Source organism: Dipodomys spectabilis, unplaced genomic scaffold, assembly GCF_019054845.1.
Source record: "Dipodomys spectabilis isolate Male_0828 unplaced genomic scaffold, ASM1905484v1 ptg000046l, whole genome shotgun sequence".
NCBI lineage: Eukaryota > Metazoa > Chordata > Mammalia > Rodentia > Heteromyidae > Dipodomys > Dipodomys spectabilis.
In genome coordinates this window covers 6,950,142-6,975,565 of record NW_024870723.1, presented here as the reverse complement: position 1 = coordinate 6,975,565, position 25,424 = coordinate 6,950,142, and the positions used below count along the sequence as shown (strand labels likewise).

At 47.9% G+C, this 25,424-nt stretch overlaps 1 protein-coding gene across 1 annotated transcript in view; it reads left to right on the top strand.

The window, feature by feature from the left end:
* Ttll11 (tubulin tyrosine ligase like 11) overlaps nt 1–23,356 on the top strand; it is a 226,743-nt gene extending 203,387 nt beyond the window's left edge. Inside the window, exon 10 of the mRNA XM_042678654.1 lies at nt 23,082–23,356. Within this exon, the coding sequence (XP_042534588.1) occupies nt 23,082–23,356 (275 nt within the window). The remainder of the gene's footprint in view (nt 1–23,081) is intronic.
* Nucleotides 23,357–25,424: the final 2,068 nt, after the last annotated feature.

The window sequence follows — 25,424 nt, the reverse complement described above, 5'->3', positions numbered from 1 at the left end:
TTTTGAGAGAGAAACTATGCCAGGCATAGTAGCACATACCCGTATCTCAGAACTCAGGAGACTGAAGCAGATAGATTATGGATTTGAGGCCAGTCTGGGCTACACAGTGAGGCCCTGTCTCAATAAAAACCAAAAGAAGAGAAAGAAAAGGAAAAATGCTGATGGTCTTTCCCAGTAACCAATGGAAACATGATCACAAAGGAAGGGGATATGGATTGGAGAATCACCCTCCTATACCATTTCCCACCACACACACACACACACACACACACACACACACACACACACACACACACACACACACACACACACACACACACACACCTTACTCAGAAAGCAAGTTTAATGTCTGAATACCTGAGCCTCGTGTCCCACTTCCTAAAACTGCCTTGATTCAAACAGCAATTTACTCAAAGCTACGGGCTCTGGATTCAGACAAACCTGGCTTTGAACTTGGGTTTAATAACTTGATAGCTAGATGACCTCTAGCAAGTTGTGCAACTTTCGATCACCTGTGAAGTCAAGTGAATCATGATACCTGCCCCCTCCTCCCCCCAAAAAATAGAAAAAATGAAACAAATCCCAGGAGATCTTGGAGCCATCTCTGCCCCTGTGCCCCACAGTCTGGGCTGCGGTGACTGTGGTCACGTAACTCTCATGCATGGCTTCTTCGGGATTTGTTTCCTGGGCATCTGCTCCTGCTGTATCTTTGCAGGAAGAAGGGGCTGTATCATAGCCCAGCCAGAGGGGGCCGGGTACGAGTCGGCAACTGACTTCCCCTCGGTGCCAGACAGAGTCCCAGCCCTCTCACTCCCTTTCCAGTTGGCCCCACAAAGCACTGGTGGGTTGATGATTTGGGAACCCAGGGATGCTCCCTGCCTTGGAACAGGGCAGGCTCCGGTACTCTCTGAAAGCATCTTTCAACTAAGAACCTCCCACTGGCCACCCCCCCCCCCCCCGCCTGCAGTGTCTGATCTCACAGTTCCAAGACCAAGGAAGGACATCTGAGTGATGAGGATCCCTCCGGCCGGACACCTGTCCCTCTGTGGCCATTCATCACCCTACCAGCTCCACTGTCACCCCAGGGTGCCAGCCACCTGGGGAGCCCTCCACTGAGGCCCTTGCTTCCCACAGCTCAGCTTCTCTGCCTCAATGGGCCGTTCTCCCCCAGGCCAGACCCCAACCTTTCTCATCTGCTCTGACCACCGGGACTCCCTCTTAGTCACAGCACCCATTAGGCACTGAAACAAGGAAACAAGCCTGCAGCTCTGGCCTGAAGTTGAACTGACTCCACCAGGATCTTGCTGCGTCCTGGCACTGTGACACACGGGTCCTATGGACCAGACACTGGGCTATCCCAGCCAGCTATCTTGTGAGCCTCTGAGTCTAGTTACCATCTCCCAACCACATCGCCTCAGTCGACTTACACAAATCATCTAACACCTCTACGTTTCATCAGCTGGAATAAGCAGCCACCGACATGTAGTTGGTTGAAGATGTACTGAAATATTTTTAAAGTATTTTTACTTGGAATGTTTAGCAAGGCCTCCCTTATACATATACATGGACTCCCCCCGCCCCGGATAGATGGGGCCTCAGAGAGCAGGGTTGAGCTCACGCAGCGCCTCATGGAGGTGTCTGGCACCGACGATATTCTTCAGCCTTGAAATTATCTCGCAGTCAGATGGGCTTCTCTGGATGTGTGCCCTACACGCTTACAAAATAGTAGGCATCAGAAGTATTTTTAATAAAAGCAAGTGAGCCAACAGAAATGCCAGCCTCCCCTCCCCCATCGCAGACGCTCTTCTTTGAGGCTGCAAAGTGATGACTGTATTCTTTTGAGGTGTCCTCACCCCAGGGCTGCCCCAGGCCGTCTGTACTCCTACCCACCACCCCAAACCAGTTGAGTACCTAGCCCTCCTCATCCTCGGCCATCTGGAATACAGAGGACAGGACCTCTGCCCACAGTCTGCTCCCTAAAAATAGAAAGGAAAGCTGGCTTCTGCCAGGCACAGGTGGCTCACACCTGCGATCCCAGCTACACAGGAGGCGAGGATCTGAGGGTCGCGGTTCAAAGCCAGCCCTGGACAAAAAAGTTCTTGAGACTCTTGTCTCAGCCAGCAAAAAGCCAGAAGTAGAAGTGTGGTTCAAGTGGTAGAGGGACAGCCTTGCTCAAGAGAGCCAAAGGACAGCTGCCAGGCCCTGAATTCAAGTCCCAATACCAGCACGAAGAAGAAGGAGGAGGAGGAGGAAGAAGAGGAGAAAGAAAAGCCACCTTTTACACACACACACACACACACTCATACACACGCCTTACCCTGACTGCTTCCTGTCCCCAGGACTCATAGAAGAAGCTGGCAGACTTTCACACCTGTGCTGACATTTGGGAACCTTCCAGAGACTCACTCTGGAGGCCAAAGTGGCCTCTGCAGTGGGCTAGTGACAGGCACCTCATTGGCAGGATTTCATAAGGAAGGACATTCTTGGCTTCCACATTGGCTCCTTTTCCTTTTTTTTTCCTGCCAACATTATGAATCCCGATGTGTGTGTGTGTGTGTGTGTGTGTGTGTGTGTGCATATAAGAGACTATGTGTGTGAGTATGTGTTACAAATTATGAAATGGCTCCCATTCCCTCTTGTCTAGTGAATTCACTCATTCCCAGGAAGCTCTGTCTAGTTTGTGATGCCATTTTCAGAGGAAGAAGTCAAGGCTGGGAGGAGGTTTCTGAACCTCTCAGGCCATCAGGACCCCATCTCAGTTCTGCGCTTCTCATGCAGTGACAACTCACAGCTCATGAAGATGCTAGCAAGATGTCCCCAGTCCAGGAGTGGGAAATCTGTGCTTGGTGAGAGAGTTGACTTCCCGGTCATGCACAGCACAGGGTGATGATGAAAGATGTGTCCAGAAAGCACCACGGCAGGCGCGCTCAGTCCCAAGCCCGCCTCCTGCAGTCCTAGCCAGGGGCAGAGGAATTTGTAGAGTATTTGCGTAGCATGGCTGTAACAAACACCTCGCAGGACCTCCCAGCTGTGCGCAGGAGCAATCCCTCTTATCCTCCGTGTAAAGCTGAGTAAAAAGAGACTAGCCTGGTACAATTAATGCACACTAAGGAAGTGAAAAAGAAATAACAGAGACAGCTCTGTTGTGAGGGCCGAACACCAGCAGGATGGGAGGGCTCACAGGAAAGGGGAAAGAGTGAATATGGCTGGAGCAGTTCATCTGTATGTATGAAAGTAGAACAAGGAAATCCCATGAAATTGTTCTGAGAAGAGGGAGGGGGGAAAAGGGAGCCCGACAGCTGGGGTTCGATCGGGTATCTTCTGGTATGCATGTGTAAAAATGTCACAATGAGATCCCCCTGTGTGACTTGTGGATGTTAATAGAAATGGCTTTGAAGGGAAAGGAAGGCAGGAAGAGAGAAGGAGAAAAAGAAAGAAGGAAGGGAAGAAGGAAGGAAAAGGGAAGGAAACCGAGGAGGAGACAGCATTGGTTCAGGCTGTAATCCTAGCTACTTAGGAGGTGGAGATGAAGGTCCAGAGGTTCAGGAGACCCATCCCCACCAGTGGCTGGGTGTGGTGGTGTGTTACCTCAGCTACAGGGAAAACATGACAGCTAGGTCATTCCAGTGCCCATCAACCCTATGACACAAGGAAACATGAATAGGAGGATCCCAGTCCAGGCCAGCCCAGGCATAAAACATGACCCTAGTGAAAAAATAATCACCTTCAAAAAGGACTAGAGGCATGGCTCAAGTGATAGGGTGCCTGCCTACAGGCCTGAGGCCCTGAGTGCAATCCCCTGTACCACCAGTAAACAAAAAAGGAAGAAAGGAGGATGAGAAAGCTGAGGGGGAATGGGGCACCACCCATGACAGGTTTTGGATCAGAACCAAGTATCCTAACAAGCTTCTCAAACACACCCTTGAACATGATTGCCAGTGATCAACACAAACTCAAACCACACTTACGGACCATCTAACACAACCCAGGAGCTGTACACGCACTTATTGAAATGAATAGGCTTTATTTGTTCAGGAACATAAAGCAGACAGTATAGAGAATTCTCACATATTCCCCCACCCCCATACACTAGTTCCCCTACAATGCCATCTTGTGTTTGGCAGTGTACATTGGTTCCAGTTAACGAACAAATTATTGCTATGTTATTATTGACTGAAATGTGGTTTTCATTACAACTTGTGTTGTACAAGTCAAGTTGTGTTGTTCTATGGGTTTTGACAAATGTATAATGATATTTATATCCACCGTGACCGCATCAGACAGAACAGTTCCACTGCCCCCCGCCCCCAAAAAAAAACTCTGCTCAAGCTCAAAGACAGCACCGGGGCCTCAAGTTCAAGCCCAAGGATCAGCACACTCACACACACACACACACACACACACACACACACTCACACATCTCTCTGCTCTACATATTCAGCTCCTTGAGCCCAGGGCAACTTGTGATCTTTTTATTCTCTCTCATTTGTCTTTTCCAAAATGTCATGTTATTTCAAACTGACTTCTTTCACTTAGCTGTATACATTTAAGTTCCTCAATATTTTTTTGTGAATTGATAGTTAAATTACAGTGGCTTGTTTTCTTGAAAGTACCTTGGGTTGAAGCTGGAGCCTTACCCTTTTTGTTTGCTTTGTTTATTTTGGAGGTACTGGCGTTTGAACTCAAGACCTTGTACTTGCTAGGCAGGTGCTCTACCACTTGATCCACACCTCCAGCCGCATTTGTTTTTGAATCTCTGAGTGATAGTCTGTTGAATGGGGTGGGCCCAATTGTTAGTCTAGTCATTTATCCAAGGATATCTTGGTTGCTTCCAGGTTTGACGATCATGAATAAAACTGCTATAATTATCCATGTGCAGGTTTTATGTGGGCATAAGTTGTTAGCACGGTTAGGCACACACCCAGGAATATGATGGCATGGTGTTGTTACTAAAACCGGTGACACTCCAACAGAGGAGGCCTCCCCTGGCCCTGGCGCGCCAAGTTCATGATGGTACAAAAAAAATGAATGTTAGCATATACCAAGGTAGACACCAAAAATGTTTATTATGAAAGCAAAAGAAAGAGAGAAAATCAGTCCTCAACCCAGGCATGGATGCGGGCACATATGGTAGCGGGGACAATGTATGCTTTCACATCTGGAATTATGGTGAAAAAGTGGGCTGAGTTTGGGCCCTAAGTTCACTGAGGAGGAGGGCTCCCCTCGGTTCTGCACCTGGGCAGCTTAGTCATCCTCGCCTTATGAATGGGGCCCAGAGCTTTTCAAGGCTGGCCAGCTCACTACATTTGGGGACATCATGTCATGGGTGTCCAAGCATCTCTCTACATCCCATGGGCCGAATCACTTGGTACATAAGGGGCCAGACACGAATGCTTCTCAGTGCTTCTTCTCAGCTGCCCGTGGCCCCTCTACACCATTGTGTATGATGTTGTTATTATGTTATTTGTATGATGTTATTTGTGTTGGCAGGAAAAAAAAATCCCCACTCCTGAATGGGGAGCTCGGATGTTCCCTTCAGGACAAATAGGTGTTTTGTTTTGCTTTTTACAATTTTTATGCCCATAGGAGTCATTTTCCCAAAGGCTTTTTTTTATTGCCTTCCTATTTCTTTTTCCAGCCTGTGCCATTCTCTTACTCTTGCTCAGTTCTAGAAAATGCTAGTCATTTGGGCAAGCAGACAAGATCAAAGGGAGCTTGTCCCTCCCCCTAGTCTTTTTAAGAATAAATGTTAGCAAGTTATGGTGTTGGGGTTCAGGGGGTCTGGCTGTGAAAGCAATGAAATAATACCTACGAGCTTTTAATCAAGCTATTCATTACTATAGTATTTGTCTCGGAATTCCTAGCTCCTGTTTCCCATGTGGCATTTTCCCAGATCTATCCTGCCCCAGGAAGATGGTTAATTTCAGATGTCATCTGACTGGACAAAGAAATACTTAGTCTTTAGAACTGACGATGCATTGTCTCTGGGGCTGGCATGTAGTCAGTAGACTGAGTGGGAATAAAGGTGATATTCTCTCTCTCTCTCTCTCTCTCTCTCTCTTTCTCTCTCCTCCTGCCCTGAGTCCTCAGAATAGCAATGCTTCCCTCAAAGAAGGTTATCAGGCCTTTGGCCTTGAACTGAGAGCTACATCACCATTGCCTTGGTTCTGAGGCTTTGAGATATAGACTTGTCCTGATGTGGGACTTCCCATTCTCTATAATTGCACAACCCATAGCCTAATAAATCCCCTCTCAGCTATCTATCTGTCTGTCTGTCTATGTACCTATCTATGTATGTATGTATGTATCTATCTATCTCCTAGTGATTCTGTCTCTCTGAAGAATCCTGACTAATGCATATGGTAATGTTATGGTTCGCTTTATAAGAAAATGTCAAACTGCCAAACTGTCCAAACTGTCCAAGCTGTCAGTGTCACTTGCATTCCCACAGGAATGAATGAGTCTCTGATGCGCCACGTCCCTTGTCGTCACTTAGTCTAGGCAGTTATTTTTTATGTAACCATTCTAATAGGAACATAGTGGTGCTTTTCATTTTAATTTGAATTCCCTAAAGCCATCTGACGTTGAGCATCTTTTCATAGCTCCTTTACTACTTCAATATATTCTCTGGTGAGAAATCTGTTAGCTCTTTGATCCATTTCTTAATTGGACTGTTTTCTTATTGTTCAGTTTTAAGAGTTTTGGTGTATATTTTGGAAATAAGTTCTCCATCAAGATTATTTTTTCAAATACTTTCCTCATCTATGGCTCATCCCTTCATTTTTTCATTCCCCACCCCATGGTACTGGGGTGTGAACCCAAGGCCTGTGAATGCTAGCCAAGTACTCTGCCATTGAACTATACTCCAACCCCACTTTCTTAGTCGTATCTTTCTCAAAGCAGAAGCTTTAAATTTTAATAAAGTACAACCTCCCAGTTTTTTTCTTCACATACCTTGCTTTTGGTGATATATCTAAAATTTAATACTCAAACCCAAGGTCACCTAGATTAGATTTCCTTCATCTCTCTGGCGCAATGTTATTTGACAGTGGACTTATTAGCTAGATATGTATGTTCCAAACTAGAATACTAACTAATTTTAAAAAGAGGAAAAAGAAGTATGGAGGGCTGGGCATGCTGCATACACTTGTAGTCCCAGGACCTCAGGAGGACAAGGTAGGAGGAGTTCTTGAAAGCTCAGGAATTTAATGCCAGCCTAGGCAACAGTTGTGAGGCCCCATCTCTTAAAAAGTGAGGTGAAGGTCAGAGGAGGAAAAGTATAATTGGTGCACTGAAAAAGGAGAGAAAAATATAATTTCATGAAATGTCTATTGAATTGGATGCTGGTGGCTCATGGCTGTAATCTTAGCTTCTCAGGGATCTGAAATCCAAAGGATTTCAAGTCCAAGCTGGGCAGAAACATCTTTGGGACTCCATCTCCAACATAACCACCAAATAGCTTCCTGGCAATGTGGCTCAAATGGAAGAGCACCAGCAGAGCAAGTGTAAGGCCCTGAGTTCAAACTCTGGTACGGGTAAAAACAAAACAAAACAAAGTGTTCTATTAAAACCAGAGAAGGCAGAACAAGAGAACATTTTTAAAAAGAGAAAAAAAAGAACACATGTAATGAATAGTAACAAGTTGTAATCATGGTAGATATTAATCCAATTACATAAGCAATTACTTTAAATGTTAATGGTTTACATAAATCAGTTGAAATACAGAGCCTGTGGAGAGAATGAAAAACAAAGCCCAACTGTATGTTGTTTGCACAAAAGCCATTTTAAACATAAAAACATAGATAAAATGTAAACATCAATAGATATAAGCATAGATAAAGGTATGAAGACAGAGACCATTTCCACACTAACCAAAACAAAGTAGGAGTAGCTGTATGTATTTCAGACAAAGCAGAATAAGGAAAAACAGAATAAGGAAAATTACTGAAGATAGAGGTGGGTAGCAATGATAATGAGGTCAGTTCTTCAAGAAGACATAACAATCCTTAACATACATACACCTAAGTACAGAGTGTCAAAATACATGTAGCAAAACAGTAGAACCACAAAGAGAAGTAGATACAGCTATCACTGTGGTTAAAGACTTCAACACCCCCATCAGTAATTGACAGATCCTCCAGGCAAAAAAAAAAAAAAATAGGATACTGAATGGTACCATCAATCAACTGGATCTAATTGACATGTTTAAAATATATTATGCAACAAGAAAAGAATATCCATTCTTCTCTGTTCATATGGAATGTTCACCAAGATGGAGTTTGTTCTAGGGTATAACATATATTTTGACAGTTTTACAAGAGTAGAAATGATACAGAGCATGCTCTCAGACCACAATAGACTTAAGCTAAAAATAAATTACAGAAAGAAAGATATTTGGGAAATCCCAAAGTATTTGGAGATTAAGTAGCCCATTTCCAAACAATCTGTATTCCCTCTGCTGCTATATTCTGGAAGTGATTAAAGAGAATCAGTATTCTTTCTTTCTTGAAATGTTCGGTGGAATTCACCAGTGAAACAATCTGGGCTTTTTGTTTTCTTTGGGGGGGGGGTAGTAACTCTTCATTCAATTTCTCTAATAAATAATGAACTTATTCATGTTATCTGTTTTTCCTGTTTTGGTAAATTGTGTCTTTCAAAAATTTGGTCTATTACATCTAAGTTACCAAATTCATGGACATAGCTTGTTCAGAATTTTTCTCTATTATCCTTTTAATATCCCTGAGAAGAAGAGGGTTGATTCCTCTTTCATTTCTGATATTAGGGATTTGTTATTACTAACTAGTATTACAATAATCTTCTCTCTTTTTTTTCCTTGATTAGCCTGGTAGAGGTTTCTCAATGTTATTGATTTTTACAAAGCATCAGCATTTGGTTTCATTGATTTTGCTCTATTGATTTCCTGTTTTTAATTTCATTTCCTTGTTTTCTAATTTTCATTACTTCTTTTACTTATTTTGGATTTAATTTTCTCTTTTTTCCCTAGTTTTCCTAAAATGAGGCTTAGATTGCTGTCAATCTTGCTTCTTGTCTACTATATGCACCCAATTATGTACACTTCCCTCTAAGCATGGCTTTTTTATGTCCCACCCATTTCTTTCTTTTTTGGGGGGGGGGGGGGTCCGGTTGTGGTGCCTGAACTCTGGGCCTGGGCACTGTCCCTCAGCTCTTCAGCTCAAGGCTAGCACTCTACCACTTGAGCCACAGTGCCACTTCCGGCTTTTTTCTTTTTGCTTATGTGGTGCTGAGGAATCGAACCCAGGGCCTCATGCACACAAGGCAAGCGCTCTACCACTGAGCCACCTTCCCAGCCCTATGTTCCACCCATTTCTGTAAAATTATATTTTTATTTTCACTTAGTTCAAAGCATGTTTCACTTTCTCTTGAGACTCCTTTTTTTGAGAACATTGTATCTGTCTCACTATGAGCAGGAGTGCACTGGACAATTGCTGAAGCTGTAGGTGCCAGAGGCTTGGGTCGCCTCTAATTTTCTGTTTTCTTCATTCCTCTTCTTGCCTTCAGGTTTCCATAAAAACTCCTTCTTAGAGGGAGTCTCTATCTTGAATCTCAGTTCTAGTCCTCAGTGACTCAGGTGGAGCCTGGGGATGTGGTGTTCAGATGCTGAGGACAGAATATCTGTCTCACTATGAGCAGGAGTGCACTGGACAATTGCTGAAGCTGTAGGTGCCAGAGGCTTGGGTCGCCTCTAATTTTCTGTTTTCTTCATTCCTCTTCTTGCCTTCAGGTTTCCATAAAAACTCCTTCTTAGAGGGAGTCTCTATCTTGAATCTCAGTTCTAGTCCTCAGTGACTCAGGTGGAGCCTGGGGATGTGGTGTTCAGATGCTGAGGACAGAAAGCATTCTATAACCTTAAAATGAAATCTCAGCTCCTCAGTGGGTTTGCACTGGTGGCCCAAGACTTTCCAAAATGTTTCTCGCCTGACTTTCCTCCAGGAGGGACAGGAAGCCTGAGTGGAGATTCAGGACTTGTCTAATTGTCCTTCCCCCAGGCCAGTTGAGCCTCTGGCCAATTAGCCTCCTTTGAAGACAAAGCCTTTGTTGTGGAGTAAAATTCTAGGAATTTTTAGGTTCTAGAATATTCCTAAATGGTCAGTCCCTACCCTCTTCCCTTTACCAACCACCACCCCTGCCAGAAGCCCTTCCAGAGACTTCCATGGAATCCTGGATAAAGCCTAGACTTTGTCCCATATCCAAGAATGCAGTGAGAAGAATCTCTATATTTAGGAAATGGCCTGAGCTAGCCAAGACAGAGCTTGTCCAGCCTAGAGCTCACCGTCTTTGGTGGGGAGGGGAGGCAAGGTCTTCACTCTGTAACCCAGGCTGACCTCAGGGGCAGACACCAATGGGGGCATCTTCAGATCCTACCAGGCACATTCTACAAGGCGCCTGTCCTTTACTACAAAACCCCAGCAGTCAATACCAGTGCCCAGATCCCTGCGCGGACATTTGGCCATGTCTGCAGTCCGGAATGGTGGTTGCTGCATAGTTATCTGGCCTCAAGCATGATTATAAGCATGTTTTCTTTTGTGTTTCCCTCAAGAAGGCTGCCAGCCAACTGAGGGCCAGCAGCAGTGGCCTGGGCCTGGGGCGCCCGGGTGGCATCCTGGGGGAGGTGCACGCATCTCCTTGGGGAGGCCTGATTACCACTGAGGCGCTGTCTTCTCGCTAGTGGTGGGCGTCTCTGCCTACGCGTCCCATCGTGTCTGTGAGGGGAGGCGGAGGCCTTATGTAAGTGCATCCTCATACAACCTGTCGTGTTGGCACTCGGGGCTGGGGGACCCCCTCCCTCCAGAATCCCCATGGGGACCGTGATTCTGTGCTGAGCAGGCTCCCTCCGAGCTCCACGGCTTTTGAGATCAGCCTTGTGGGCCTCATCGACACTCGCTGCAGCCATGCGCCCTGCCCAGCACCTGTTCTTCTAGTTCAGTCTCTAAAGGGAATCTCTGGGCCAGACCCCTGGGCCTCCCTCTGGGCCTCTGCTGGGGTGTTCCTCCTTCCTAGAATGCCCTTGCCCACCTGGATGCCTGGAGCAAGCCCACCCTGGGCCCCTCCTTTGAAAGGCCTCCCAGACCCTTGCCCTGTCCCTCCTGCAAAACAGTCCTGCATTCTGCAGTGCTCTGTTACTTCTTGGCATACTCTCCATCAGCCTTACTCTGTGATCTGTTTCCCGGTTCTACCTACCTCAGTGGGTACAGAGCACCTTTTTGCTGGTGCCTAGTTCCAATTTGGCACCCCAGGCCTAGGACAGTAGAAACTTATGATTAGTGAATGAACAAGTACATGGCATCTCCCTGGGCTCCTGATTCTTAGAGAAACTCCTGCAAGGAGACACAGGCAGGGCACCTCAGCTCTACCAGGCTGAAGAGAACTGATCTTGAGCAAGTCACGTGCCCGCTCCCCACTGTGCGCCCTTCAGCAGCCAACTAGAACAGTGCCAGGGTGAATACCACGAGCCCAAGGCGACACGGGTTCCACTAGCCGAGGTGACAGAATCCTAACCAAGTTAGGTTCCCCTAATTCTCCCCTCGCAGAGGCCCAAACTCAGCCCAGCTCCCAAGCAGGAGTACAGTAAAAGAAACACTTTCGCACACTAATAAAATTACCTTCTCTAAAGAAGGCAATTTGCATGTTAATGTTTTAGGTAATTCTGTGCAGCTCCAATGCCCTCAGGGCTGCAATTTCTCTCTGACAAAGTGACGAAAATAAACTCCCCGCCTAAAGAGCATTACTCTTCTTTCTCATTTGGGCTTGAACATGACATTCTTAATGTGAATCAAATTGAAACCCACTGCTCTTCTTTTTGACACTGATCTGCCTCCTGTCACCTCTCTAAGTGACAGGCAGGCTGGCTCTGATTGGCACCTGAGGTGGTGTCTCCTTGAGGCCAGGGCTGGGGCCCTTGGTCAGTGGCCACCACGAACCGCCTCCTGACCCCCTGTAAGGCTGAGGCCGCAGTCTTCTGAAAATTCCAGAAGGCCCAGCCAGATGACTAGAGGATATGTCAAGGGGAGCAGAGGGGCCTTTGAGGGTGACTTCAACTTCCCCTAGACAGCCAGTTTACTGGAAAGGATGCAGAATTGCTGGTCTGCAGGATGAGGGCGTTTATCCCACCGGGCGTGGCCCCACTAGTGACTTGAAGACAGGAAAGCTCTCACAGCGCCCACACACGTTCCCCAAGAGCATGAGGGAGGCGGGGATGAAGCTAGAGCTGCAGCACAGAAGAGGCAGATTGCATTTGAACTTAGGCACGTCTGCTATGCACCCTGATTCTCCCAACCCCAAGCGAACCCACTAATGTTCCTTGGCTCTGCCACACACCAGGCCCCGGCAGCAAGGAGCAGGCGCAGTATGCACACAGCCGGGCCCTGCTGTCCCTAGTGTCTGGAGCAGAGGCAGAGCGTGAGCGTGTGACACAGCTTGTCATTGGGGGTTATGAGTTCTGTAAACTAAAATACTGTGGTTTTGTTGTTATTATTGTTGTTTTGGGTTTTGCCAGTACTAGGATTTGAACTCAGGGCCTAGAGTGCTGTCCCTTAGCTTTTACACTCAAGGCTGACGCTCCACCACTTGAGCCACAGCTCTTCTGGCTTTTTGGTGGTTAGTAAGAGATAAGAGTCTCACAGACTGTCCTGCCTGGGCTGGCTTTAAGCCTCCATCTACAAAGCTCAGCTTCCTACGTAGTTAGGCCTGAGCCCCTGGCTCCTGGTAAAATGAGCTTCAATGCAAACCACAGAAAGATGCATTTATCTTGGGAAGTAGATAGAGAGATGTGCCAGAAAAAGTAGCATTTGAGCTGAGATGCCGGGGTCACCCAAGGTAGGACCTAGGGAAGGATCCCCAGTAGCCAAGACCAGAAGCTGGGAAGATGCGCAAAGGGTTCTGGAAGACAACGGGCGGGGGGGGGGGGGGGGGGGGAATCACAGAGGGACTGTAGCGTGCCACACAGGAGAAGCCAGTGGGGGCTGGTGCTTGCAGAATAAAGAGTGCAGGTCACGCATGGGCGCCCTGGCTGACCCGGGTCTGTTGGAGGAAGGAGGCTGAGTGAGCGCGGCTGGGGGGCAGGGCTGGCAGCGGAGAGCTTGGGCTGCAGCGTGGGGTGTGCAGAGGCCCTGAGGAGGCCTGTGAGAGAAACTTCAGAAAATGACCAGGCTTCTGGCTCCAGCATGTAGAAGGGTGGCGATGCCATTTCTGGGAATGGGTAGGACTCCAGCAAAGGCAGGATTGGGAAGCCAGGACCAAGACACTCATTTTTTAACAGACTCTTTGAGATGCTAATGAGGTGTCCCAGTAGCCACAAGCCGTCTGGCCTGGAGATAAGACTTCAGATGATTCTCCCTGGCATTGATTCATTGTAGATATTTAAAGCCCAGGCAATGAGAGACTAGAAGAGGGCAGAGAAGCCAGGCGGGGGCCCTGCAGGACTCAACTCAAGGTAAAGCACATCAGAGACAGCAGAAGAGACCAGAGCTGGAGGCAGGAGGCAGGCAGAGGGAAGGGAAGGAGGAGAGGGCGGAGGAGGACAGAGGGGAAGAGGGGGAGAGGGGGAGGGGAGCATTTCTTGGAGGGAAATGCTGAGAGGCGAGAAGACAGAGGGGGTGCTCAGGCATTTGGTGAGACAGGCTTGGGTGGAGACAAGAAGGGAAGTCCTCTGAGCGGTGTGGCCGAGCATCTCCCAGGGGGAGTGTGGCTGAGCAGGGAGCAGAGAGGAAGAGGATGGCAGAAATGCACCATCATGCAACCTCTTCCCTAATACAAGGGCCCAGACTGGGCAGTAGCCAGCAAGCTTACCTTCAGGAGCAGCAGAGAAACCATCCAGTGAGAACACTCAAGAGACAGGGCTTCAAAGCATTCATCTTTCTTTCCAACCTCCGTGCTAGGCTAGCTCTCATCCTTTCATAGTACCAAGATTTTGCTCAGAGAGATCTTCCTTCCGCCTCTGATCAGAAAACTCCTGCTAATCCTTAAGATACCAGCCCCTAGACAGTTTGACAGGAATGATCAAAACACACACAATGACCAGTGTGGTAATACACACCTGTAATCTCAGCCCTGAAGTAGGAGACTCTCTGAGTGAAAAAAAAAAGCCTGAGCTACGTACTGAGACCCTCACTGGAAAAACAAACAAATAGCTGGGTATCGGTGGCTCAAGCCTGTTAGTCTAGCTGACCGAATCTGGGATCTGAGGATTGAGATTCAAAGCCAGGCCAGGCAGACAAGTGGGAGAGACTCTTATCTCCAATTAAGCAGCAAAAAATAGGAAGTGGAGGTGTGGCTCAAATGGTGGAGCACCAGAGCACAAGGCCCTGAGTTCAAGCTCCAGTACTGATACAAAAATCATGGTCCATTCACACTATGGAATTCTATACAACCTACACAAACTGGAGTGGTTTTACATGCTGATAGAGAGAGGTGTCAAGACATACGACTTAAAAGCATGGTACAATAGATATGATATGGGCCCAGAGATACATGTGTACAGATACTGACACACTGAGATGTGTGTGAGAGAGAATTGGAGCTCTCATACTGTACTGTGCACACACCTCCTTGTTGTAGATTTTCACCTTTCATGCCTCTCCCAGGCAAGGCTTGGCTTCACCCTTGGTGTTGACCCCTGTCCACAACACCCCTCCCTCCTCCCTCCACTGTCTTACATCCATCCATCCCCGGCACTAGGCCCAGAAGGCTGGCATCTCTGCTTCCACTTGGTGGCCGCCCTGTAAATGCGTTGCAGAGCAAGGCTGCTATAGGAGAAGTGGGCTTTGCCGTTAGAGTGGGATCATTGCAGCACAGCTTCCCGAGTCTCAGTGCACGAGCCGAGCCCAGAGAGAGGGGCAGTACCCAGAGTGGACTGATGCTGTGCCAGAACCGCCACTGGAGAAAACCAAGGGACTGGATGAATGCTGGGAGCAAGGTCAGGGAGTGCAACCCAGGCCAGGAATCTCCACCACCAAGCCCACTCTGCCGAACTCTGGGCAAATGGCTTTGCTTCTGAGCCCAATAATGAGAAAGCCCAGACAACACCAAAACATTGCCATGTCATGAAACATAAGTGAGAGACCAAAGGGAAAGTGACCAAACACACCTCCCACTCCGATTCTGTGCTGTGTCCATCAGGTACTCAGCCACAGTACCCAGCATACACCGAACACTTTATTGTGTCCTCACATATCCTTAGTGATCCTTCTTAGTTTGACTTTGAAGGTGGTTTGACTGTGTAAGGCTGGAGATTTGTTTTGATCACTTGCTGAGGAATGAGCATTGGTTCTCAGAAGGTTCCGCTGAAGCCATAAATCTCAAGAGAACCATGACAGGCTGCGGTCTCAGGAAGACATGATCAGTACTGTGGCCCTATCTTTAGGAACAGTGACTCAGGCCCTCGTGTCTATGTGGGGGATAATCGGATTGGATGGGACTGGCCTGAGACCTCGCACCCCTCTCCACTGGCCAGTGGGTGACTTGTGATTAAGGAAAGATGAGATTGTTGCTTTTGCCTTTGATTGTGGATGCTTCGGGCTTCTAGGGTAATGATTTTTCTGCAGGATCTATTTATGATTCCATCCTGACACTTATTCATTTCTCCATCCAGACAAGGACAAGGGTGATGGTGGCTTGCTGCTGGTGTGGCGCTGATGTACAGTGCCTGTGTGCGCTACACGGGCGTAGCAGGAATATAACTAGGCCTTGAAGGACTCCCTGTGGTTTAGTAGAGAACAGATACCAATCACAGGTTGGGAATCTCTGCATCGACACTCTCTAAAGTGTGACCTTGGGCAAAAGGAATGTGACCTTGAACAACTGCTTTGGCCTCTTGCCATTCAGCACTTGTCACCTGCACAATGCAAAGATGATCAGTACCAGCCTCTCGGGGCCTCCACAGGACATGAGGAGCGCCCGGGGAAAGTCCTAGTGAGCTTATCACATGCTGCTCATGATTGTAGTTATTACCTTAAAAATTCAGAAGTAATAATCACTCCCAATACTGCCAGGATTCTGAGATGACTCTGTTAGCCCCTCATTTTCCAAAAGGGGGGGGAGGGGAGGGGGAACTGAAGCCCATGAAGAAGACGTGACCAGCTCCAAGGCACAGACTGCATAGGGAAGACCAGAGACTGATTAACAGCCATAAACGAAGGAACCAGAACCAGTACTTTGGTAGCACTCCAGGCAAGAGAAGTGAGTGCAGAAATGGAGACTGTCAGGTGCTAGTTTTTAAGCACTGTATTGGGCTTTTTTGTGGATGGTACCTTGTAAAAGCCACTCAGGGCCAATATTACTGTCTCTATAGATTAAAAACAAAACAAACAAAAAACACTTAAGAGCCAGAGCCATGAAATCCCTTACTAGCTAGTAGGTGGAAGAGCTGAGTTCTGGATCCCCATTCACGGGGTCCAATGTCACCGCATGGCAACTACTCTGGTCTGATCTACTGACCAATGTGGCCCAGGCCTGGAGAGCCAGTGGTCATGGCAGGGGTGGGGCTCATGCAGCAGCAGACCCGAAGCTAGGAATGGGGAGAAGTCAGAGGTGATGAGCCACCTGTGTGCCTGTGCGGCCCTCAACGATCGCTCTTCAGGGTGTTGTTTGCTGCACTGAGAGGAATCACAAAGCTAATTCCAGTGCAGATCAATCTGCCTCCCCACCCCCACCCCCAGCAATGATTCCAAACAGAAAACGTGAACATATATAAACATTTGGGATTTCATGGTGAGGCAGAAGCATTTATTCTAGGTGAGTAATACGAAAGAGATTTGAAGGTTGAGGAGAGGAAAGGAATTCACCCAGACTGTCCTCACTCACTGATACCTTGGGTTAGAACAACTAGCAGGGACGCTGAGACACTTTTGAAAGGGAGGGTGGGGGAATCTTATATTCAGTCCTGGATAATATCCCTGGCTGTCAACAATGATTTGGATTTAATTATATCATATATGCAAATGTGCTCTGTAAACTGTAAAATCATATATAACTGTCAGATGTTAAAAAAGCCTAATAATGTTGGAAAAAGAGCATTGGGTTGGGATGCAAGATTAGCACGGGTTGAAACGCTACTCCTTCCACTTAGGGAGAGACCTCAACAAGCGACCTGTGTCCCCCGACTGTAAATGAGGAATATTTGTAATAATGTCTGCAAACTAGCCGAGAAGACAGATATTCCTTGTAAATTGGAAAGCACTAGGCACACGTAAGTTATTAATCTTGTCTCCATCCTTAAGCTCCAGAATAGATGATGGGATTAGTGAGAACAGCTACCGTGCTCGCATTTGTGGGGTGTGTGTGTGTGTGTGTGTGTGTGTGTGTGTGTGTGTGTGTGAACCAGGATGCCTCCCTGGGAGTAAGCTGAGGTAGCTGTGCACCAGGAGGAGCCAGTGGGCCCGCCCTCATCCTGTTGATTGACAGAATAAGGCTGGGGCTGTCAGGGGCCTCATCTCACGATCTCCAGTGAGAGGCATGTGTCTGGCTGCAACTGGAACAATTCTAAAACTGCTTTCTCCAGCGACATCTGTCAACCCAAATGAAGCTGAACGAAAGAACTAGAAAGGAAGGAAGGAAGGAAGAAAGGAAGGAAGGAAGGAAGGCAGACTCAATATCTTATCTTCACATGTGGGAGCCAGGTGGGGAGAGCTCGCTTGCAAACCTGTAGATCTGACTGCCTTCTTCTTCGTAGGAGCATCCAGCAGACAAGGATGTGGCCCATCCCCATTAACGCTGCAAGGCTGCCATTGTTCCTAGAATTTTCTTTTCTTTTGGCAGTGTGGGGAAAACTCTGACATGGTCAGCTCTTTGAAGACTTAAAGCCTGCAGTAAAGAAGTTAAGAGATTAGCAGGGCACCCGTGACTTAGTGCCTGCCATTCTACCTACTGAGGAGGCCAAGACCAGGAGGACTGTGGTTCAGGGCCAGCTGGAGAAGAAAATTCCATGAGAATCCATCTCCAAATAGCCAGTCAAAAAAAGCCAAACTGGAGCCATGCCTCAAGTGGTGACAGCCAAGAAAGCAAGCCCAGTGAGAACATGAGGTTCTGAGTTCAAATCCCAGTGCTAGGGGAAACAAGTCCATCTCACTGGACTCTGACTTGTCCCTACCATGGGCAGATCTCAGACCTGTAGACTAACACCACATTCAGAATCTAACCAGCTCTCTCTCACCGTCTCCATCTTGAGTTCTTAAGAGGACAGGGCCCAGACCGCCCTTGTGCTTCGTGGTCCAGCAATGCTGCTGCAAGAAGCCCCTGGTCTACAATGTGTGGTTTCTCAGAAATGAAGAGGGAGCTTAATGCACAGTGAGAGAAACTTCGTGGTTTCTCCATCATTAGTCTTTTAAAAATAACCATCTGGGTTTTCTCTCAATCAATGTCTTAAAATAAATGTAGACGTTTTTAGACAAAAGTCAAGACTCTCTCCGTTTAGGGCAGGTCTTTTTGTAAACAAGAATCTTGGTTGCAGCTGGGGTTTTGAGAGTGAAGGACAGGCAGACTGGACCCTGCAGGCTGGGCAGTGGTCTCAAAGTGGGGTCCCTGGCCTGGGGCCTCACATCACCTGGGAACCACCTCAGCTCTGGGGAGGGGCTGAATCGCCATTTCAACATCTGAGCATATGGTCTGGATCATCCTGCTTTTATTAGTCTGCAAATCTTCCTGGAGAAGAGTTTTCAGCGTTGCCTCTCAGCTTAGTTCAGCTATAAAGTGGAAATAACAACTGAGACACACGGGTGATAAAGGTTCGTGTCAGCTCAAGTCTTCACTGGGTTGCACAGGTGCCCAGATGTCCCCAGGTGCCCAAGGTTTTCCTGGGAACACAGCCATGGACCCCTAGATTTATCCCAGCAGATGGCCAGAAACAAGGAAGCACTCAGACAATTAACTCTATATGGGATGGCCAAAGGCAGGGTTGGAGGTATTTTTTAAATAATATGGTTGCTTTTTTCCCCCCTCTAATCTTTGTCAAACAGTGTGCATTATCTAGTTTGGAAAATACATTAAAGATAGAAGGATTTGTTTCAGTGCCTTTGAAATCTTAGCTCTGCTGTCTACCCACTTGTACTACAGATAAGTCAACAGTGAATATGACATTTACGTTGTTTATTTTTCAATTGCATATTCTGTTAGGGAACATTTTGAAGACTATGACCATGTGTTGAATAATATGAATTCTTGAAAGACTCTCAGACTTTTGCAGAATTGTTTTTTTCCAAAGTTTACAGCAATTATGTGCTCACCTGACCACTGCCTTTATTCTGTACTTGGGTTGGCTTGGTGAGCAAGCAGTCACCCCTGTAACTTGGAGGGTGCAATGGTTTTATCTCTCATTCCCTTGTTCCTGTGCTTTGCCCATGGGGGAACTCTAAAGACTGAAATATTTTGGGGCTAAACTTGGGGGTTTGACCTTTGATTTTTCTCTCACAGTTAGTACTCTTACCACTTGAGCCACATCTTCACTTTGATTTTTTGCTGGTTCATTGGAAAAAAGAGTCTTTCAGTTTTTTTTACCTGGGCTGGCTTCAAACTGTAATTCTCAGCTCTCAGCCTCCTGAGTAGCTAGGATTACAGGTGTGCTCCATAGGTGCCTGGCTATTGAAGGATTTTTTAACATGGAATTAATTTCCAAACCAATATAATGCTTTAAAAACAGAAGAAAACAACCCAGAATCATAGGGTTTCATTGTTAAAAAATAAATGAATCAAAAATAAAAACAGTGACATTCACTATTGATTATACTATTCTCAAAAAAAGCGAGCAAATCTTAATATTTGGTGTTCAGACAGGGCAGAGGTAGTGAAATGGTATCCAAGGCAAAACTTTGATGGACTAATTTTGTTTGTTTAAGGTGGAGGAGAGTGTGGCTCTGTTGCAAAGGTTGATCTCAAACTCTATGCTCAACAGACCCTCAAACCTCAGCCTCCAAGTGCTGAGACTATAGGTATCTACCAGGCAACCCAGTTGATGGAATATTGTGCAGCCTTTAAAATAATGGTTATAAGGACTACTTAGCTGTTGAGGATCTGCAGGAGTTGTTGGTACAACTGAGTGGGAAAATGCCTTTTTGCAGACAGGATGGGGGAAGATCAGTCAGCACATAGTTCTCAGAGAGGATAAGGCCTGAGCCTGGCCAACACCCTCTGTCAATATTCTCATTGCATTTTATAGTAAATAGTAATAAGGAAGGAGAAAGAGCCAGGTCCCCCGATCATACACATAGACTATTCAGGAAGTGTCTGGAAAAGGCTTCAACTTCCACTCTGGTAGGAGCTGCCCCTTTCCTGTCTTGCGGTCTTACCTTTCCACTGGAAATCCCAGCACCCTGATCCTGAATCTAAACTGATTTTAGCAGGCTGACTCTCTCTTCTTCTCCTTCTCCTCCTCCTGCCCCTTTCGAATTCTTAAAATGGTTTAGTTCTCACCAAATAGTGGCGTAGGTCAGGCCCCTTTGAAAAGAAAAAAAGAAGATCAAAAGTAATCCTTTGTTAAATTCAGATGCTCAGTGCCTTAATATGGGCTGTTTGGGGCCAGAGACCCCTATGTTCAGGGTGTAGTTTAGGCTGTGCCTTCTCCAACCCATTGCCTCTGTGTTGGCTGGCTAAGCAAAGTCCACTTACCAGCTGTGGTTAGAAGAGGTGGCCCTCTTTCCCAGACCTTAATCTTGACATGTGTTTGACCTTGATTGTCCTTTTCTTTCAGAGTTTGTCTGTGGGGTGGGTGTCATGCAGTTAGAAGGTGTTGTGAGCTCATCAGGAGCCCCGGAATCTGGTCCAGTTTTCATGGCTTCCTGTGACAGGATCTCATGTGCCACCCAGTCCCTTGGTAACATGAAGATGCTAAGCAAATTTTCTCAAAAAATGGTTGTAAAGATCTGAAGGTCCTAAGGTATAGGACTCTGAGTCCCACATGACTTAGCCTGGTAAATTGGGGTGGCTTATTCATAAGACTTGTATCTAAGAAATCAAACAAACCAAGGGCGGGGGGAACAAAAGTTTCCTTGAATATAAAAGAAATAATTTGGGAATCACTGGTCTAGACAACGTGGTGAGGCTATTTCAGATGTGGGAATCCACAGCCCCAAAGTGGAGTGGGGCTGACACCAGGGGCTCTTGTGCCCCGCCCCCAGCCTCTGGCCAGCTGGCCCCTCCCTCAGCCCTGGGTAATCCACCGGCTGCCAGGGCCCCTTTTGCTTGCCTTGCTCCTCCCTGCTCCCAGCCCCACCCACCACCCCTGGCCTGTCAATCAAGGCCCTCTCCTTCTCTAGGGCCCAACTCTAAGTGTCCCTCCCCTTCCCCACAAGCCTCCTCTGACCCCTACCCCAGACCCTCCAAGTCTGGACTAGGTGGTGCCCTGTAAGTTCCATACATTTCCATCTCAGCCCTTGTGCCCTCTACAACTGTGTTCTCACCCCCAGACACAGGGGAAGGGGTGCAGAATCATCAGTGCAGGAGGCCATGGGCAAATCCCATCACTGCTCCCTACAAATGTGGGCCCATCCGCTGGGCCTCAGTTTTCTCATCTGCACAATAGGAGTTCTAGTATGTCTGGCACATGTGAAAACTGATTCTCTTCCCCTCTTCACTGAATCCCTGTTATCTGAAATCTTGCTTTCTTTAGTTTCATAGCCCAATGTCAGTCTGAATATATTCTATGGAAAATTCCAGAAATATCTAATCTGAATAACATCACAGAATCTCAGACTGCCCTGCCTCTTCCCACTTGGACCATGAATCATCTCTCTGTCCAGCATATCTACTCTGTATAGGCTACCAACCATTCTTCACTTAGCAACTGTCCACTTCCCAGATTGACTGTAATAGTATCTCAGTGCTGATGTTTAAGTAACTCTGGTTTACTTAATAACGGCCCCAATGTGCATGAGCAGTGATTTAAATTAGGTGCCAAGGCTTAAAACATGGAGAGAGAAATTAATTCTGTGCTATGTGCAAACACTGAGGGACAGATAAGAAAACACATGGCATATATACCTATATATAACGTATACTATTATAGATAACTAGATAACAGAATTCAATACTACCTGCGCTTTCAGGCGGTTGTTGGTTGGGGAGGTCTTAAAATACATCCCTAGAACATAAGGCAGGACTGGGGTTTTTTCTTTTATTTTTTCTTTTTGGATGCCAGTAGTGGGGCTTGAACTCACCATCGCGTTCTGTCACTCGGCTTTTTCACTCAAGGCTGGTGCTCTACCAAACAAGCCACATTCTCATTTCCAAAAGGTTGCTGAGTCGTGTAGATGAGAGCTACTCAAAGTTCCAGCCCATGAATGGTTGGTTCCAGTCCAGGACACGAGGCCTGAGCCGTAGCATAAGCAGCACCCGCTTCCGTTAGAGCCGTGCCACAGCGAAGGATGAGGCGGGTGATTTGTGTTCTGGCGCAAGCTCCTCATCTGGTCTGGAGCAGGGATGCACACTGTTCATGGAGTTGCTACTGTCGGGGCCTCAGTCAGAGCAGCATTCTTTAGGAAGTAGGGAACTGGGTTTTGGTGCTGGTGTTTGGTTTTTGTTAGTTGCTGGTCCTGGGGCTTGAACTCGGCCCTGGCGCTGTCCCTGAGCTTCTTTTGCTCAAGGCTAGCGCTCTACCACTTGAGCTACAACACCACCTCCGGCCTTTTCTGAGTAGTTTATTAGAGATAAGAGTCTCACAGACTTTCCTGCCTGGGCTGGCTTCAAACCTCGATCCTCAGATCTCAGCCTCCTAAGTGTTAGCATTCCAGTCGTGAGCCACCAGTGCCCAGCTGGGAGCTAGGTTTTCAGGAAGACATTTCTGTGTGGTGTCCAAGAGCAAGGCTTTGTGTGCAGTTAAAATCCGAGCCCCCTCACTTTCTACCCAGGTATCCCCCACTTCTCTGAGACTCAGCTTCGATAGCTGTGAAAAGTACTGCACATGCTATTTAAGTTCCTGGTGCCCAGGCCTGGTGAGCCTCTGTGACTCGGCCTAGGCCCAGCCTTCAGAATGAAGCACGGTAGGGAGAGAGGCTGGGTCTTGCCAGTCAGCCTTTCTCGTGCATGGCAGCGCCCTGATGCCATCTCTCTGTCCACAGGGATGTGTCTGCAGGCATTTGTAGAAGCTTTCTTCTTCCTGGCCCAGAGGAAGTTCAAGATGATGCCGCTCCACGAGCAAGTGGCCTCGCTGATCGACCTGTGCGAGTACCACCTGTCCCTGCTGGACGAGAAGCGCCTGCTGTGCAGCGGGGTGGGACGGCGGGGGACAGCGCCTGACCACAGCCTTCCGCAGGAGACAGTCCCCACTGCCCAGTCCACGGGCACCATCGTGGGGGCCAGTAAGCTCTCCTACTCCAAGCCTGCTCTGTCCTGAAGGCCACTCTGTCCCAGAAGTGTGAGCCCTTCGGGGCCAAAGACAGTCCAGGGCCCCTGCCTTGGAGAATCCTTAGCCACAGATGCTAAGGATTCTCTGCCCAGGACCCCCACCTGGCTGAGAGCCCTGTAAATTATTTTCGTATTCTGCAGCACCCCAATTTCTAATGCCAATTCTCACCATCCCCCCACTTCCTCTCAGTTCCTCTTGCTGACCCGCCCTGTTTGCCAGTCATCAGTGGACATATGACATCTAAAACAGGACAGATGGCACCTGCTATTCTGGGCTCACAGGAAGCACCCACTGGGAGAAATCTGCTGTGCTCAAACAGGGTGGGAGCAGGAGGGTCAGCAGCCATCCCCAAGCCAAAGCTGGGACTTGGGCCTCTGAGACGCTGCTGCTCCAAGCCCAAGGACTCCATGTTTCCTTCCTTCCACCCACCCTCTCTGCAAATCAAGAAGGCAGTCTTGACCCTCCCACCTCAATCATGTGCTATGTGGATGTAGTTAACAAATTAGCCTCATTTATTTCGTTAATTTGCCTGTTGCCACAATGTTTGCTTTGTCACTAATTAAGACGTAATTAAGACGTAAGTTGGGTTCCTACAGCCTCAGCGGTAACCAGAGCCTCCGAGTTGGTTCAGTTTGGTTTAGTTTGGCCTTGATGTCAAAACAGTCTCCCTATCCAGGTGGCCTTGTGGCCTCAGAATGGACCCTTGAAGGGCTGGGGTGCTGACAGAATGGCCAAGGCCCCATGCTGGGAGCCCTGGGAGAAGAAAGGGGAGGGGAGAGGGTCCTGGGAGGAAGACACAAGACTCCCATAAGAACCAGGCCACAGGAGCACGCACTTGAGCAGTGTGAGCAGGGATCCACTGTGTGAAACAGAGGTTGAAACCCTCAGGGCTGCTCTTCTGAGACCCCCCCAGGCCGCACAAACGGATGTCCCAGTACAGGCAGTTGCATCTGGACACACTTGTTTTCATCCAGGAGCTGCCAAGAGTCTGGTAATAGAAGTTCTAACCTGACACCATTTCCCAAAGTGGAGCTGCAGCTAGTTCTCCGGTGCCGGGCATTTCAGCAAGCCCGCTGGACATGGGCAAGTGAAGAGCCAAGAAGTTGCACTGTAGCCGTGTCCGGGGTGGTGGAGGAAGTTGGAATTCATGGGATTAATGTCAGCTAGAGGCAGGTCTGAGACACAGGCCCTGTCCTGATGGAGCCCAACGTCCCAGGAGCAGCCTCTGCCCTGACGTGACTGGGAAAGGAGGCGGCCAGCTCACCAGAGGCCCCCAGGTGACTGACAGGGCTCTTTCCCCCTAATACGATTGGGCAGAAAGCATGCAGAGGTGCTCCATTGTAAGAGGGAGCGCTAGGAACCTTTGGGAAGTCCCACTGTGTTTCCCACCTTGGGTGACTCACTCACCCCTCCTTTTTCAGGCTATGGTTCACATAAAAGCAAAAGCAGATGGTTTCTTCTTCCTAGCAGGAAGACAATAGCTAGGGCCCCCTCCGCATGCCTGTGCTTGGCTGTGGCATCACCCCGTTCCTTAGGCCTAGCCTGGGGCCGGGGGGCAGCTCAGCTTTTCTGCTATTAGAGGCAGGAAGAGCTCTGAGCCACCACCTAGCCACAAGAGAGCCTGCCATGGTGTCTGCCAAGATGCTCCAGCCAGCAGGTGCCGCTCCTTGGGAGCCGATCGGGGCCTCCCGGAGTCCAGAACCTCCATCCCCCAAGACAAGCCTCCTCATGTTCCTCCTGTAGAACCGTGACCACTTTTTTTTTTAACCCAGATCTCATCTTTTCCCTCTCCTGGCCTGGCCTGTGTCCTCGCCTCCCACCCCCAGCTGTGACTCCAGGCCTGTGCTGTTCCCTCGGGGCCCCTCCCAGGAGCCTGTCCATAGCCTTAAAAATCCTGCCTTTCTCACCTGTACTACACCAATTGGCTCAATATCTCCAGATGGTTCCTTGGCTGGTGCCTTCTCTTTCCGAAGGCTAGTAGCCATCTCATGACACTGACACCCCGAATAGATCATAATTATGTCCCCCATACTGGCCTTGATCTCAGAGCCTTGCA